This window comes from Orcinus orca, chromosome 17 (assembly GCF_937001465.1).
Source record: "Orcinus orca chromosome 17, mOrcOrc1.1, whole genome shotgun sequence".
Classification (NCBI taxonomy): Eukaryota; Metazoa; Chordata; class Mammalia; order Artiodactyla; family Delphinidae; genus Orcinus; species Orcinus orca.
Window position 1 is genome coordinate 56,046,297 of NC_064575.1, and position 18,557 is coordinate 56,064,853.

The 18,557-nt window shown below is 36.0% G+C and overlaps 1 protein-coding gene across 1 annotated transcript in view; it reads left to right on the top strand.

Moving 5' to 3' along the window:
• Window positions 1-18,557, top strand: part of ZFPM2 (zinc finger protein, FOG family member 2) — a 464,257-nt gene that overhangs the window by 124,739 nt on the left and 320,961 nt on the right. Inside the window, exon 3 of the mRNA XM_004282929.3 lies at window positions 2,745-2,846. Within this exon, the coding sequence (XP_004282977.1) occupies window positions 2,745-2,846 (102 nt within the window). The remainder of the gene's footprint in view (window positions 1-2,744; window positions 2,847-18,557) is intronic.

Sequence of the window (18,557 nt, forward strand, 5' to 3'; positions counted from 1 at the left end):
TGTGAAACTTAACTTCTCCAAGTAGTTCTGGCCAGAATTTTACTCTCTGTTCTCTGGGCCCTTGGATGTGTGATTTTTTAACAGCGTAGTCTCATGCTTGCTTGTTTATGCATTGCTCCGCGACTAATATTCAACTGTTTCAGGTGTGCGTGGTTCTCTCTTCAACTGGTGGGGTAGAGAGGGGAAGCAAGAAAGGATGTTTTGGAAAGAATGCTAACTGACAGGAGACTCAAATTTAATTCCTAACCTTGTACAAACTGCTGATTTTGGTGGTCTCTATGGTGCCTCTCCATGCTCCCTCATATGTCTACTGTTTTGCTTGTTAGGGAAAGGAGATCCGCCTAAAGCAGTCTGTAACCCCTGGAATGACTGGGAGGCATTTATTGCTGGAGCGTGAGAAGGCTTGGGGGAGATGCCTTATGTAGAAATAAATGCTGTTAACTATAAGACCATAGATAAGTTACTGACCCTATCGGTGCATCAATTTCCTGGTCAGTAAATTTTGTCTAATTTGGGTTAGATGGTCTCCCGCATCCTCTCTGATGCTCACATCCCTATGTTTCAAGACTCACAAGACACAAGAACAGTGCTTGGAAGGCATGGATGTTGTTTAAAAATTATAGGTCACATTGCTGTACTCTTTTTATTCTACTCTCTTTCCTTTGTAAACTCCCCATGGATTTTTCTTTGTAAACTCCCCTGCATTCGTGCCTAGAGTTAAACCTTCATTCGGTCTGTGGAAATGCAAGCAAAACGTCACTCATCTATGTGGTAGATTCTAGTGTGGATTCTAGTCCCCATGAGAAATAAAGTGTTGGTAAAGTCAGTATATATTACTCTAAAAGGGTCAGACATCCCTGGTAGCACTCAAGAAGGTTAGATGGTACACTGATATTGTATTAAGTAACATTGACTCAGTTGCTGAGAAAGTTTTCAAGTTTCTTATATTCTTTCAATATACTGCAAGGCCATAGAGCCCATTCGTGTGTGCAGGCTAAGAACTAGCCCTATCTGTATCTGAAAAGTGAGAGATCTCTTAACCCTGATCTCCGAAGATAACTGGTTCATGCGTCTGTGTTCTATGTGACCTACAAAAAAGGAGCACAGAAGATTCAAACTCTTATCTTATTACTGAGCCTTTGTACCTTTCTTACGGTTCTTGGACCTTGTCTTGCATTCTCGTTATTTGTGAACTCTCTTTAATGAGTTTTATACTACTTTCAAAAAGGTATTTTTCCATATATATGCTACTATACCTACTACAGTCCCTTAAACCTGGTAAATGCTTAATAAACATTTTCTGGAGAGAATTTCATTGCTGTTCATTTTGATAATCCAGAAAGGAAGAGATAACTCAAGTTTCAAAGAGCCTCCAATTCCAGACATGGGGTTCGGTGCCGTGGGGTATGTGTAGGAGCCAGTACTCCTCCGTGAAGGAAACTAAGTTCAACAGAGCTGTCACTGGGTTTCTACATTATCTCTCTTTACTTTTATTCCACTTTTTAAAGTGATTCATTTTGTGAAGCTATATATAGAAATGAATATAAAATTTATGAAGTTTAAACTTCAGAACTCATATCAACATCACACTAATGTCATTGTAGTAATTGTTTCCTGAAAATTTTGTATTTTCTAGGTTACTTTGAAAGATTTTAAGAATTCAATGTATTTTTTGTATAATAATATAAAGATTTAAGTACTATTAGAGATTTAACAACTATGTGGAAAATAGTTATTAAATACTTCAGAGGGCAAGCGATTTAACTTTTAAAATTTAGCATTATTAGATTAAAGGTTTAGTTGCCCTGTTTTTAGTATACATTCTTTTCATTTCTGTCATCACATTTTCTTGTCATTCTGTTTTCTGATTTCTGTTATCCTTTATAAGTAGGAATGATTAATATATTTGTGTGCACTGTATTAAAGTCAATTACTTTCCTTTAAAAAGCAGCAGTACCTTGTTACATTATCACTTAAAACGAAGGTACCTACAAATTAGACTCTTAACTTTTAAAATGTGATTGCATGTTAAGATGTTTCTCCTTCTTTGCCATAAATATACTTTTGCTGAAAATATATTGCATTGTTTTTCTTTTCTTATGTGAAAATGAAGGCATGATTTTGTGCAAACTAGCTATGCTTCTTCAAGAACAAGTATAGGTTTCTAGCTCCTTGCATTGTGAAGACTTGTGTCACTGGCTCATCTTATATGACAGTAATTCAATTATGACCTTTTTATACCCATTTTAAAAATAAATACAAACAAGTTTTAGCACGCTTAATGCTGGGGAAAAAGAAAATCTTCTTCAAAATAACCTAAATTCAACCCAAACATAAGTATGTCTTTTCCTATGGTATTTCTTTTCTGCTGCATATTGCCTTTATAAAAATGTAATTTGAAAATAAGCATGTTACGGTTTTCTGTATTGAAAGCACTACAATAATTACATACTGCTTTTTATTTTCTTCTTCTGTTAATATTAATAATTCCAAATGAAAAATTTTATGGAGATGTTTTTAATGTTTATAGCAGTTTATTTATTTATGAAAATGTTGATTTTCTTTATTATAAAGCCACAGTAGTTATCAAAATGATTAATCGTAGACCTATGTCAATATAATGACAATATTTGTAACAAATATGTAATTAGACATATGCTATGGACATCCCTCTAGGTGGATTTGAATTTCAAATAGAGGGCTTTAATCATGTCCCTTCCTCTTTGCGTGTTGGTATTTTCTAGGTGATGATGAAGGAGTCCAGGAGACAGCAGAATCAGATGGGGACACACAGTCAGAGAAACCGGGGCAACCTGGAGCTGAGATAGACGACTGGGATGGACCAGGTAGGACAAAAAATTTAAAATTCAATCATCTGTTGCTACTATGAGGAATTCACTTTTTTTTTCCTTAAATTTTAATTGAATTATAAAACTCTTACACTCTCACTTTTGATTTTAAAAAAAATTTGTGTGTATGTTGGTTACATGGTAGGCTGAATAAATATCATTATTTAAAGAGGATTTTTATCTTTGATAAATAAACTATAAAAACCAAAGTGTTATCACTGCTTGAAGTTTTTCATCTTTGTTTTCTTTCATACTCATGTAGGAATTTAGTTAATTCTACTTGGTTTTTCTTTGAACAGAGATCTTTGTGCTGTATCCACATTCAAATTGGGCATACTTTGAAAGCTTCAAACAAGTAACAATACTCCAAAGAAATACTTCTAGTATAGTCATGTTGTAAGTCGTAGATTGAATCCCAGTATGTGTTTAGAAGTTTAGAAAACATTAACAGATGCCCCACTTTGATTCAAGGTTTTGGTAAATTTTTACTTTTATGAATGAAAATTAAATTTGATTTTAAAGTTCATTGATATTTAATCATTTCAAGAAAAACAAAAACTGTTAAAATACTCCAGAAGACCAACACAATTTTATATAAGTATGTACAGTTCATAAGAACTCTGTGGCTAAAAACCTTTATATTTGGTGCCAACTAATTTACAATTGATGGTATATTTATAAATGGAGACTGTTATGTCATAGGGCTTAAGGATATAAGCGAGTTTTGAAATAGTTTTAGCCATGATTTCCAAAGCAGTAACATTTTTCATTAAGAAAGATCCCTATATTTCAATCACATTTTCACCCTTGCATGACTTTGCAAATTGCTCTCTGCTGTGCGTGAAGAAGAGAGGAACTCCAGTGGTAATTTTCTGAAACCAGCAGCTGGAAAATATAACGCAAATAAAAATGAAGATACAGTATATCTGATTATTATGATGTCATTTCTAATGTTATTCGTGATACACACAGATGTTTGTATTCTGTATACTATAGCATAATGTTACACAAGATTTGGGATCAAAACATATTATAATTAAAGTACCATATACCACATTTTAAGAGTTTGAAAGAAAATGTGGACATCTGGCATTTTCACCTTATTGCATAATGTTTCTGTCTTAATGAAGGGAAGAATTCTCTTGATTAAAAAAATAAGAAAAAAACTTTGGAAAAATTTATTTTTTCTTGGGGATTACATTTAACTTAAAAAAGTGGGTGAACTTTATGTTGTATGGTTCTTTATTCATAGAATTAAGTATGTATATACTGTGTAGAAGAGTTTTTACATTTAAATTAGATTAGATGGCCTTTTGATATGCCTACTTGCAAAGGGTACATTCTGGATTCACTCAGAGGGGCAAACTTGGAGGCGGTTGGTTTTCCTCTTTGCTCAAACCTGGGACCCACAGTGCTCCCAGCGACTTGTGAGTAAGTAAGCAAATTCAGGGGGTGGTGAATTACTAAACACATACTGCATACCCAGTGCTTCCTTTTTCAGGAAGCTTTTCCAGAAATAAAGTTATGTGTTAGCTAAAAGAGAGCGAGAGCGAGAGAGAGAAATAGCGAGAGCGAGAGTGAGAGCGAGAGAGCGAGAGAGAGAGAGAGAGAGAGAGAGAGAGAAAGAGAGAGAGGAATAAGGATAAAGCATGATGCTGTCCATTCAGGATAAGATTTTTCACTTTTGAGTTAAATTTACTTAATGTATCTGATTTAATAAACATTTTATTCAATTGATATCAGTGAAAACATATATACTCTTTCTGTGACACAAATGAATGTATAAAAACTTTAAAGGAAAAAATGTATGCCTATAAACAGGTATGCCTGGAGGAAATTCATCCTTTGTATATTGTAAAATCGATAACACGTTTTTTCCCTACAGGTGTTTTGCAAAATAAAGGGGGATTTATTATTTTGACATCCCCTGATTAATGAAGTTGATTCAAAACAAAAGATTACCTGTTGGATATTTATCTTTTAAGGTAGAATATTCATTGCTTTCCTTCAGTCAGAGAAAGTATACAGGATGTTTTTGAACTTTTGCTATTGCATGAATAGTGATTATATCAATATTTTTACCCAAATTTTTGTTATTCAAAAAAAGTATTGGTATTTTACAACTGTATTAAGAAGAGGAAATTTCCCAGGTTTTAGTGACAGTTTCCAAACATCTTAGAAAATGAACTCTGGATTCTAAAGTTTTAGGTTCGAATTCTGGATTTGCTGCTTACTTGCTGGATGAATTTTTGCAAGTTGCTTAATCTCTCTGTGCTGTTATTCTCCTTTGTAAAATGTGGAAAGTAATATTAACGCCTCTTAGGGCTTTTGTGAGAATTAAATCTTGAACGTAAAATGCTAATGACCATTATTATGGCTTTGAAATTGTTGCGACTTGAAGCAGAACCTTTAAAAATTCTTCTCTGCATTTTTTAAAGCACAGTAGTACATCTGTTACAAGGGTAAACTTTTATAATACCAAGCATCTAGGTTTTTTTTTTTTGCGGTACGTGGGCCTCTCACTGTTGTGGCCTCTCCGGTTGCGGAGCACAGGCTCCGGACGCGCAGGCTCAGTGGCCACGGCTCACGGGCCCAGCCTCTCCGCAGCATGTGGGATCTTCCCGGACCGGGGCACGAACCCGTGTCCCCTGCATCGGCAGGCGGACTCTCAACCACTGCGCCACCAGGGAAGCCCAAGCATCTAGTTTTGAATTTAGCCACAAATTATTGCTTAAGACATGAGGCAATGAGCCAGGTGTAATTTCAAGGTCTCGTAACTTTAAGGTCCTCCCACCCCGTCCTGATAGTCACCCTAAGATAGAGAGTTGTCTCTAAACATAGAACAGAATCAAAGGACAAGGAAATTATCTAAAGAATTTGAGGCATAGAGCTAACATCGTTTAAGATAGATCAGGATTTATCTTATTTTTAAAGTTTGATTGGAGACGACTCCACAACTTTTCTTGATAGCTCAGTTCGATAATGAATCAACTCCTCTGTGAAGTGTTCTATTTTTATCAAATGCAGATTCCCCAGAGCAATTTTTTTCCCTTATTTGTTATACATTTAAAAGTCACATTTAATAATTGCTCGTACCTTTGTTAACTCTTATGATTAGGTGGAACCTAAACAATCTTTAGGAAAATGTCTTAACATTTGTAAACATTTCTAATGATGAAATTCTTTAATGTTTAAATATTTGTGACTCTTATTTGAATAATCTTCAATTTCTTATGAGTCTTTCACCATTTGAGTGGAGTGCTAAACTCACAGTAAGCTAGTAAAGTTCAGGCCAGTGTAAAAGTCATTACCTCATTATTTCAGTATTTCACATATCTATTTTCAAGTCTGATTCTTCTTTCTTGCTCTTAAGAAAATTACCTTGACATTACTTTGCTTGGAATCTAATTCATATGATACTTGTAATCCACTGTTCTTCCTTTCCCTCTGTATTTGCCTATACCTCACTTATATCATTTCTGTCTTCTTTTTAAGTAAATGCTTTTTCTTGTATCACCCTCCGGTAATTCAGTTTGCCAATATTCTCATACATTTAACTATTTAAGAAATAGTCATTGTACACTAATAACTGTGAAAAGTGCTAGGGAGAAGTCCAAAGATGTAGTACAATGCTGGCCATAGTCTCTCTTTTTTTATTGAAGTATAGTTGATTTACAATGTTGTGTTAATTTCTGCTGTGCAGCAAAGTGAATCTATTATCTCTCTCTCTCTCTCTCTCTCTATGTATATATATATACACACACACATTCTTTTTCATATTCTTGTCCATTCTGGTTTATCACAGGATATTGAATATAGTTCCATGTACTATACAGTAGGACCTTGTTGTTTATCCATTCAATATATAATAGTTTGCATCTGCTAACTGCAACCTCCCATTTCATCCCTCTCCCACCCCACCTCCCCCCTGGCAACCATAAGTCTGTTCTTTATGTCTGTGAGTCTGTTTCTCTTTTATAGATAAGTTCATTTGTGTCACATTTTACATTCCACATATAAGTGATATCATATGGTATCTGTCTTTCTCTTTCTGCCTTACTTCACTTAGTATGGTAATCTCTAGTTCCATCCATGTTGCTGCAGATGGCATTTTTTCGTTCTTTTGGGGGGCTGAGTAGTATTCCATTGTGTATATGTACCATGTCTTCTTTATCCATTCATCTGTTGATGGACATTTAGGTTGTTTCCATGTCTTGGCTATTATAAATAGTGCTGCTGTGAACATAGGGGTGCATGTATCTTTTTGAATTATAGTTTTGTCTAGGAGTGGGATTGCCAGATCATTTGGCAACCCTATTTTTAGTTTTTTGTGGAAACTCCATACTGTTTTCCACAGTGGCTGCACCAACTTACATTCCCACCAACAGTGCAGGAGGGTTCTCTTTTCTACACACCCTCTCCAGCATTTGTTATTTGTAGACATTTTAATGATGGCCAATCTGACTGTTGTCCACACTGTCTCTTTTTGATACCATTTCTCTCCTTTAACCTTCTTTAATTATTCATGTAGTGTAGTTAGGTAGGATGCAATAATTAAGCATGTCAACCTAGAAAGTAGAGAATTGGTCTAGACTACAGAAGAAAATGCACAAATTTTAGAGCCATGCTTACACTTATGGCCTTGTGGCCTTGGGCATATTACACAGCCAGGACCTCAGTTTCCTTATCTTCAAAATGGGAAGAATAATAAGTACTTTGAAACATGGTTATGAGGATGAAACTTGAAAGAGATGATATATATGATACCTAGCACAGAGCCTGGGCAAGTGTGGGATTTGCTAGATGTTAATGGCCTCCCTTTACCCTAGGACCTCTCACATTGGCCAACAATTGGAATGTGTCCTTATTCTGAAAACAATGCTTACATCTCTGTCTCCCTCCTTTAAGAAAATCTTTAGAACCTCAATCCATCGCCAAATTCTGGAGTGCTGACTTGTGTACTTATTTAGAAGGAGACTTAGGGAAGAGAATACTGTTAAATCATTATAAATTCGTCATCCACCACTATGAAATGAGTACCTTAAAAGTCACATCTCATAAACATCAACTCTAGGAATGCCAACTCTCTGGCTTATGTTATTAAAAACATGTTACTTCCTTTTGCACATGGGAATAATGAATAATTTGCTTTCCCTGGTCTAATATTGAATGAATCTACCAACAGCCTTATAGCAGCTTTAATTGACATTTCTAGGAGCTCTACTAAAGGAACATATCATGTTACTCAAATTGTGCAGATAAGTATATGTAGCCCCCAATAATGTATATTAATACAAATATACACAGATATAAAATTTTGAGCAAGCAGTCATTTAGATTCTTTGACGTGAACTTTTCCAGATAATCATGTACTTTTATTTAAATAGATTTTGGTATTTATATGTAAAGCATTTGGGCCATTTCAGTAAAAATGAAGTAGAAAATCAGACCTTGTATCGATGATTTGGGGAATTCATAGAATGAAATTAGGAATAATTTTTGTGTTATACACCATGGAACAGCACACCTTCCTCCTAGGTTGATACATGGAAATCTGATTTACCATCAGAGGTAAATTATTTTGAGGTAATGGGTAGAGAAGACCAACAATACTTCTGTTTGTATATTGGCCCTGCCACTTATCAATTCTGTGACTTTGGGTAAGTGACTAACTCTCCAAGGGCTCAGTTTCCTTATTTATAAACTGGGGCTAATTATAATAACTACCTTATTAGTGAGATTTTTTATGTGAAACATGGAGATCAGAACTTCATAAGTGCTCAATAAATGGCTCTTAATATTACTTTTAGTAGCATTTTGGCCATTGTGCCTTAGAAGCCATTATAATGCCTTACAGATGATAAGCCCACATTTGTATAGTGAATCAACTTTGTAAAATGATTTCACTGTGTAGAAATCATCACAGGGCTACATTAACTATGTTCTATTCAACTGGATTTAAAACATAATTCAGTAAAAGAAATTTTAATGTAAATACATTTTCAAGAATAAATGTCTAGCATAAAATCAGATGTGTGTACTTGTTGCATCTGGACTCAAAATGTTTCAAGAAATCTGTAAAGAAGTCACGTCATTCAGGTGCTGTTCAGCGTTGTGGATCCACGCAGATGATCAGGCTAGTTCTGCTCTGTGCCTGAAATTAAACTGAGAAGGTGGGGAGTGTTTTATAGAAAGTGGAATGGCAGCTGGGAGACCACTGTGAGAGAGAAGCACACACTAATGATACAGGGTTTTTTTCCCTTTACTAGTCCAAAGAAGGGCTTGGAGATTACAGTTCTGATTTCGTTTCCTTTTTGATTGGGAAAATGTGGTAGATATAAGATCTGGGAAATGCCATTTGAAGTAAATTAACAGAAACCTATGAAACATAGTTAACCATAGATATAGTCTGACAGTAAGAAGAATATTGTGAGAAGCAGAGGAAATCGTAGAATGACTGTGTATTACTCTGACAGTGAATTGGTATTATCTCTGCTATCAGATAATGCAGTTATCATTAATTTTCACATTTGCATTTCAATCTTTGGAAGGAAATGACTCTTGCCGGATGAAGATAAGAGCTCTGTACCACTATAATGAACCATCATTTTATCCCAACGCTTTTTGTCCATATGAAAATGAGGCGGGGAGGAGAGTGTGTGTGTGTGTGTGTGTGTGTCTGTGTGTGTGTGTGTGTGTGTGTGTGTATGTGGGGGGGTTCAGAAAAACATTATAACAAAGTGTCAAAAATTGCTACAGACTTTTGAGCCCCTTCTGAAACAAGAGGGGGTCAAAATAAATCTTCTGTACTGTAGTTAAGTGGATATCGGATTAAAAGATGAAAGCCTTACTCTTTGTAGGACAGGATGCCACATAAACACAGTAAAAAATAGTTCTCTTTATCTTATTCCTTTACTCCAGTTTGCACTCTGATATAGAATTAGGGCACACATAAACCTAACCCAAAAAAAGAGGTAGGTTGGAGGCAAAGGACTTACGATTATTGTTTGGAAATAGATGTCTTTGCGTTATAAGAACTGTGTAAAATATACAAATTTATTATTATTATTTCTTCAGTTGTACAAGAATGGGAATTAAGGATATTTAGGTAATGGCTTGTAGAACTTACAAATACCTAATTTGTTTGCACAAGTTTAACTGATAAATTCGAGCTAAAGGATAATGAATTGAGATTAATTTTTTTTTTTTTTTTGGACCTTGCTTTGCAGTGACCTTTTCCTCAAACAGATTGCTGGAAAATAAAATACAATGTCAAGTTTTATAAATACATCATGATCCCAGAAAAATATATGACAGCACATACTTTCCTATCCTACATGCTGCACCCATGGCAAAATTCATTAATTAACCTTTTACAGTAGAAGCTCCCTTAATGAAACTAAAATTTGCACCCTTTCTCTGAAAATTACTGATTGAGGCTGTTGTGAGTTAAGTCGGGTCCCCTCACAACTCATATGCTGACGTCTTAAATTTCAGTACCTCAGAATGTGATGTTATTTGGAAATAGGGTCATTGCAGATGTAACTAGTTAAGATGAGGCCATACTCATTAGGGTGGGCCCTTCATCCAACATGACTGGTACCCTCATAAGAAGGGGAAATTTGGAGACAGACCACATACATAGGGAGAACATACTGTGAAGATGAAGGAAGAGATTGAGATGATGCTCCTAGAAGTCAAGGAAGGCCAAAGATTACTGGGAAACCACCAGAAGCTAGGTAAGCGGTATGGAACAGATTCTCTCAGAAATCCTTGCCTTGAATCCTTCTGATTCCCAGAAGGAATCAATCCTGCTGAACCTGATCTTGGACTTGCAGACTCCAGAATTGTGAGACAATACATTTCTGTTATTTAAGCCACCCAGTTTATGGTACTTTGGTACAGCAGTCCTAGAAAACCAATACAGAGGCCAGGAGCTAGAAAGGAATCATGTGGGCAGTCCCTTATATGCTTTCCAACTATATATCTTACTGTAATTTTTAGTTGATTTTAAATATTGTCTAAACCACTCAAATATATTTGCAAAAAAAAATACATTGTTTCTAGGGCAACAATATAGAAACCTTCCAAAGACTGGATAAAGAGCAATAACTAAAAAATGTAGGTATGGACAAAATAACTGCAGCAAATCAGGGAGAAAATCATAAACATATTGAAAGAATCTGCCCTTAGATGGCTTTGCAAGTGCTTTTACATCCTCACTCTAATGAAACAAACTAGAAATTATAGATGAAGCATTTGAATGTTGTTTATGAAATTGGAGGACCAACAGTGGGCTCATAGGCCAATAAAAGGTCTAGGCCCTACATCAAATGTTTAATTATTAAATGTGCTTTTGTATAGTATAAGTTAAAATATAATGCTTCTATTATTATTTTAAAAATCATTCCGTGGTTTGGCTATTTTGATTAACTGCTCACCCCACTTTTGTCCAATAATAGGACTTCTACTGTGCTCTTTCCTCCTGAGCCATAATTCAGCTTAGAATTCTTCTCAACAGGACACTTCCGGAAGACACTTGTCAGTAGGATATAAGAAAAACCCTTGCTGTCCCCTTTGTAACCTCTTTTGTAAGGAAGTATGCATTAGATACTTATTTTGGTGCAAGAATTTTTGGCATTCGTTGTTTTCCTTGACTCAGCATTATACCTGGAAAAGATACCTAAATATATGCCTGATCTGAGATGTTGAAAGAAAGAAAACCTAAACCATGTAATTATTTGCTTCTCTTTTGTCTGATTCAGAAAGGGACTTAATGGGGTTCAAAAGGATAAGTCAGGACCAACACAATGACATACACTAGAAGTAGAAGTAGTTTAAAACTATGGAAAATAAAAACGGGTACATAGAGACATGTACACTTGCTATTAATGGGCCACAAATTTGGAACTAGATTACTAGATTATTTAAAGGGTAATATTGATTGGGTACACAAGATAAAATACATTTCTTGTAAGTTGGTAGTTGAATCTAGATCCTTGAAGAAATTCAGATTCACTACTGTAGGCAACAGTACTATACATACATCGCTGGGTGCTTTCTATTGCATCATATCAGTAAGCACATACAAGGCCTCTGCCTCACTTGTGATTTTACAAAGTATCAGGTGGTTCAGGTGTTTTCACTTGATCCATCCGTTATAAAGTTTCCCATCAACTTTTCACCTAATGGTTATTGCCAGGATCCATTACATCATTAGGGCTTGCAAAATGGTGACTTTTGCATTTCATCATTCCTTCTGTATTATTAACTGATATTGTCATCTTCTGAAAATCTTTCCCTCATCTACTATTTAGTTACCCCTGAATACTGTTCCTAAAGGAAAAGGTGGACACATGCTTGATTTTTTTCTCATTACATACCAATTTTCAGTATAGGAAAGAATAGAAAGAGTGAAATAAGGCTGGTAAAATAAGCTGGTAAATATTGTCATTGCATTTAAATTCAAGATCTGTGTGAAGACGTGTTATGCATATAAGCCGCATACTCAGAATTGCATTAAAAATAAACTACTCTGACTACAATATGAAGAATGGGTAGAAGAAGGACAATAGAAATACGGTAGTAGTCTCATCAAGAGGTGAAAGAGGGTTATGGGAAGCACCGGATGTATTTGAGGTTGTCATTGTGTGTGGCTTGTTCAACGTGTTTTGTTGCCATTCACTGAGGTAAGGAGAATTGAAGGAAAGACATGTTTTGGGAGAAAGATGAATTGGATGTTTAGTACGTTATTTGCAATTTTTGTGAGACATCCAAGTGGATCTGTTGAGTAGAACATTGGTAATATAGGCTGGGAGTTTGGAGAAAAGCCTAGTATAGAGATGTAAATCGGAGAGTCATCAATGTATACATGGCAATGGAATTCATGGGAGTAGATGGGAATATATATATATACATACATATGAGGTCTTGGACATGAAGCTTGAAGAACTCCTGTCTCTAGCAGAAGGATAGAGGAAGAGGTGTCAAGAGTGTCTGATAAGGAGGGAACAGCCAAGATAGGGAGAACCAGGGGAATGTAATAGTTTTAAGGAGGAAAGAGTCATGCTTGGATTAAATGCTGCTGAGACGTCAAGACCGAGATTTAAAGACTTCCCTTGAATTCATTGCCACGTGGATATTAGTGATTTTAACTGGAACTATTTCAGTGGAGCTCTTGTAGCAGAGCTGCCAGACTGTGGTAGGTTGAAGTGCGAGCGAAAGACAAGCAAATTGAGTCAGCTATTGGAAACAACTCTTCTTGAGTGTTCTTGGTAAATAAATATAAACATACCTGGGTTTCTGTGAAACTGTTTATTGATAAAATTGTTCATTACCATTTTATTTCTACCTCAGAAACTTTCAAACTTTAGGGTTATGCCTCCAAAGAAATTTATGTCTCATATTAAGCCATTCTGAATCTGCTACCCATTAACTTTTATAAATTATTTCAGTTATTTTTGTTTCCTGTCCCTACCATATTTTCAAGCTTTACATAATACATTTTGCTCATTTCTTTTAAATTTTATTGTTTCAACTTTTATATTCCAGTAACTAGTTTACCAAATAGTTTGTGTGTGGATTTTTTTTTGAGTTTTATTACTTTTAATGTAATGGAAATGCTAAATTTAATAATAATATATTACATAAAAATTTACTATAAATTTGATGTGGGTTAGAAGTATGTTTTCCCTTCTTTCTGTATTCAAACTGATAACAGCTCTTATGGTGTTATTGTTATTTCTGTTGTTGTTTTAACCTCAGGAGTATACTTAGACCTTGGGGACTGTTGTATCTTTGTCTTCATAATAAATTCCTACACTGTTTCTGAGACTGATCCTTGGAGCAAGCAACTTATTCACTCATAAATATAATTTGCATATCCTTGCCAGATCTTGTACTTCTTCCCCTGCACCTTTGCAGACCCACATTGAATTAATTAATTTAATTAGTTCAAACACTTATTGAATAAGTGTTAAGAATAACTGTGTGCCAGACTCCAAGGATAAAGCGATGACTTGGACTCATACTACCTTCAAAAAGCTCGTAGTACAAAGAAGACAGACAAATGATGAGATAATTAAAATACATTGCTATGGATTCTGTTGCAGAGGCATGTACGGTGTGCAGTGGTAGCAAAGGGAGGTAGCAAAGGGGACAGACAAATGATGAGATAATTAAAATACATTACTATGGATTCTGTTGCAGAGGCATGTACAGTGTGCAGTGGTGGCAAAGGGGGAGGAAGGTCATTCACTACCAGGTGGGAGGGGTGGTGGGAAAATGGCTGAGGGATCAGCTTGCACAGAGGGAGAAGGGAAGGGTTGCTCTGATGGTGAGACATAATGCTGATGAGATAACACAAGCAATGATAATCTCTTCAGTGATCGCCAGGACAGAGTGATAAATACACACTGGACGCACTAAATTGTTAATGATACGTGGGAAATGTTTAGTTTTTTGCAAAATTACATATATATTAAGTGTAGTAAACGTGTTGCCATTTTGCCTGTACAGAAGCTTTCACTTTCCTGTTAAACCTGCCCGACTGTGCCACCGTTACCTAGAAGGCACTATCCTTCTGTCACTCTTGGGCCTGAGGAATGGAGAGATTTTCTGAAAGATAACGGAAACTGAAGTACCCATGCTGAAGATGAGTTACATCTGTAAACTGTTAAAAACAACAATTAAAGAGTTGGGTAAAAGGTCAGCTAAGAAACAATAAAGAAACCTAATTGTAATTTTAGCCATTTCCTGGAAATTGAACAGCAAAGCAGGGTATCTAGTGGCATTACTGGTCTTGCCTGGTGTTTGGAAGCAGGGCTAGCTCTTGGAGGGTCTTGGAGAGCTTGTGGGGAATAAGAAAGGAAGGCTCAAGGGGGAAAGTGTGAGCTTCTTGCTAACAGCAGAGTTCTACTTGGCAGGATTCCTGTGGGCCATATTTTAAGTGTCCTTGAAAGAAAATTGCAAAGTGCTGCGTGTTTTCAAAGAAAATTTATTGAATACATTGTCATATATAGGAAAGTAATGAAAATAACATATTTGATGTTAAACATAGTTTATATTTGGATAAATACACAGAGAATCACATATCTTATTTTGAGTTTTCATGGCAGAATCTCTTGATACTAACAAGAGTATAACATTCTTTTTAAGTGACGCCCTGAGTAAAAACAGTCACAAGCCTTCCCAATTGAATGGAATTTTAACAAGTTCTTTGGTTTTTTTTCCTGTTAATTTTTTCATATGAATTAATCAAGGTTATTTCATCTTTGAGCATTGTATTAACAATGTAAAATAAAACGAAAAGAATAAATACATGAGTACGTTCTAATAAGGATGGAAACATGGCATTTTTTTACAGAATTAAGTAACCTATACACCAGACAAAGAATATAAAATGACTGAGATTGACAGCACTTATTTTAGTATGTATTTTAAGTAAACAATGCATTATTTAAGTTTATGGTATTTAAAATTATATTTTCTATATAAAAGCAATGCAAGCTCACCAAAAGAAAAGAGAAACGAGTGGAAGACACTTTCTGCCATCAGAGTGTTTATTTCAGTTCCCTCTACCCATTTTTCTTTTCTTTAATTAATTAATTTATTTATTTTTTGGCTGTGTTGGGTCTTAATTTCTGTGCGAGGGCTTTCTCTAGTTGCAGCAAGTGGGGGCCACTCTTCATCGTGGTGCGCGTGCCTCTCACTGTTGCGGCCTCTCTTATTGCGGAGCACAGACTCCAGATGCGCAGGCTCAGTAGTTGTGGCTCACGGGCCTAGTTGCTCCGCGGCATGTGGGATCTTCCCAGACCAGGGCTCGAACCCGTGTCCCCTGCATTGGCAAGCAGATTCTCAACCACTGCGCCACCAGGGAAGCCCCCATTTTTCTTTAAATTAGATGCTTTCCAAGAAAATTACTATCTTCCTCAGTAATTTTCATTACTCTGAAAATTGAATAAAAGGGGGACATTGGGTATATAAATAATAATTATCGTAATATGATTAATGCAATAGTTGTTAAATAGGCTGATAAATTATATAACATCTTAAAATATTATGCCTGCATTTCTAGTACTACAGCTGGAAATAATGAAAAGTGTTTCATTGTAAAAGAAGTCATTTGAGTAGCCTTTCTTAATTATGCAAATATAAGAGCCAAGATTTTTCAAACTGGATTTGGGAGCCTTTTGTCTCTTTGGGATGAATACTACCTGTCTTGGAGATCTCACAGCTCTGAGAGAGGGAAGGAAGATGGAGGGCTGATTTGCACATGCAGCCTGTGGGGCTTACTGTGTGGCAGTCACGCAAACTCCACCACTTCCACCCCAAACTGTGGTTTATATTAGTCTGCTCAGGCTGCTGTAACAGAATACCACAGACTCAGTGGCTTAAACAACAGAAATTTATTTTCTCATAATTCTGGAGACTCGAAGCCCACAATCAAGGTGCCCACAGGGCTGGTTTCTGGTGAGACCTCTCTTCCTGGCTTGTAGATGGCCGCCTCCCCGCTGTGTCTGGACATGGTTTTTTCTCTGTTATGTGCACACTCCTGATGTCTCTTCCTATTCTTATATGGACACCAATCCTATTGGATTAGGGCTTTACCCTTATGTCCTCATTTAACCTTAATTACTTCCGTAAAGGTCCTGTCTCCAAATACGGTGGCATTGGGAGTTAGGGCTTCAACCTGTAAATCTTGGAAGAGACACAATTCAGGTTGTCAATGACAGGTTCGATTGGGGTGGCCTTAACCAAAATCTGCTGGCAGGGAAAGGACATCTTGGAAAATAGAAGATTTGTGGAGGGCGAAGCCAGGACTCAACAGTAGGGCTTTAGGTTTTAAGAGAGAGGGCTATTTTTCCCTGCCCTTTGTTCCTAAATCTGGAACTCCTTGTGAGGCCAGCTAACATGGCCTCGGGTCCTGCTTTGGGGAAGGATGGCTGATCTGAGATGTGATGTGAATTAAGTGAACCGAACCCTAAAGACTAAGGGGGAACACCATGACAGATTGTATAAGACCTGAGCCCACTTGGGTGTTTCCTTAGCAAAGAAGGGGAATCCACCATCCTGTGTGGGACCTGTGCTTAATAGTGACACCAATGAATAGAGAGCAAAGCAGGGGCTTCAGTGGCCTAAATGATCTCTTGGAATTTGGAAGTATGGCTGGCTCTTGAGGAGTTCTTGGAGACTTTAGAAGGAATGAAGTAAAAAGATCTCAAGAGGGAGAGGCTTAACTTCTTGTTAATAGAAATTTTACCCCAAGCTGAAGAATGAAGACATATAAGTCATGGGAGAACATAAAGGAAGTCCAGAGAAAGAGGCATCTGTCTCCCCTCTGGGAGACCATTTAAGGCCTCTTTACTTTGTAAGCATGGAAGTATTTAACAGATGGAAGGAGAGAAGAGAGTAAAGACATTCCAACACTCCAGGCAGAGGGAATATAACACACCTGCATTAATATAGATGGTGAATTGTGGTTAGGAGTGAGACAGGGACTCACGTTAGACAACTAGGCAATATAGCCTGTTGCACGAGTTCAGGTCAGAAGGCAATAGAGATTTGGGTAATCAAAGTTGCCAGCATCATTAGTAAATACTGGTGTTCAAAATGGGTTTAAAGTGGTAAAGGAAGAAGGAAGGTTTTTCCCCCACTCCTAGAGTCCAAGCACAGGAAAGCAGTGACCTGGAAGTGGCACTGGAGATCAGGCCAGAAACAGCTTGGCTCCAGAGTCTCTGCTCTGAACCACTGACACACACACACACACACGCACGCACGCACGCACGCACGCACGCACGCACACACACACACACACACACATTTTTTCTGAGCAATGTAAAAGCTAGAGTTTTCTTATGAACCTTTATCCTTATTCTGGAAGAAGAACACCCTTTATTAATTGTGAAAGAAATATTTTAACTCTTTTAAGTTATTAAATTTAATGATTATATTTTATATTAAATTTGAAAATAAATATGAGATTTTAAAAAGCACTGACCGTATATAATACACCTTTTCTCCACAGTTTTGACATATCGATGTGTATTATGGGAAAAATTGATTTTTAAGAGTAAGATACTTTTGAAAAGCCCCAATTATTTATTCATTAAAAATCATAATTACAATTATGTGGCAAAATTAATTTTCTATAAAATAGGTTTTTCTGTCTGGAATATGGAAGTGAATTATTTTACAAGCTCATATAACTTAAGGCTAACATTTCATGCCAATAACTCATGATTAGTATATAGTAGAATAATTTAGCACATTTTAAAATTAAAGAAGAGGTTGTTAGTTAACCCAGCTTTCTGGATTTTACTCATGTTTTTTTTAACTTTTAAAGTTAAACATAATAAAATGAAAAATAAATAGTTATCAGATATTTTAATAAAGTAAAATGAAAATGGCATTATATGTAACTGTTAGAGAAATGCAGGGAATATTTCAATCATTATTTAAAAGTACATGAGATTAATAATACTTCTGGTTCCCTTTGGGCCTTATTAAGTATTATTTAATCTGTATAATTCAAGACATTTTATCCATTAGGCTCAGTAATTTTCAGAAATCCTAAAACATATAAGTAAAAGTACTGATAAAGGGAAAAATCAGTAACTCAGATAACCTAAAGCCTTTATTTTTCAGAGTGTTATTCTCTTGAAATGATCAAAAGAATTCTGAAACCATTCAGAATTAATGTTTAGGACC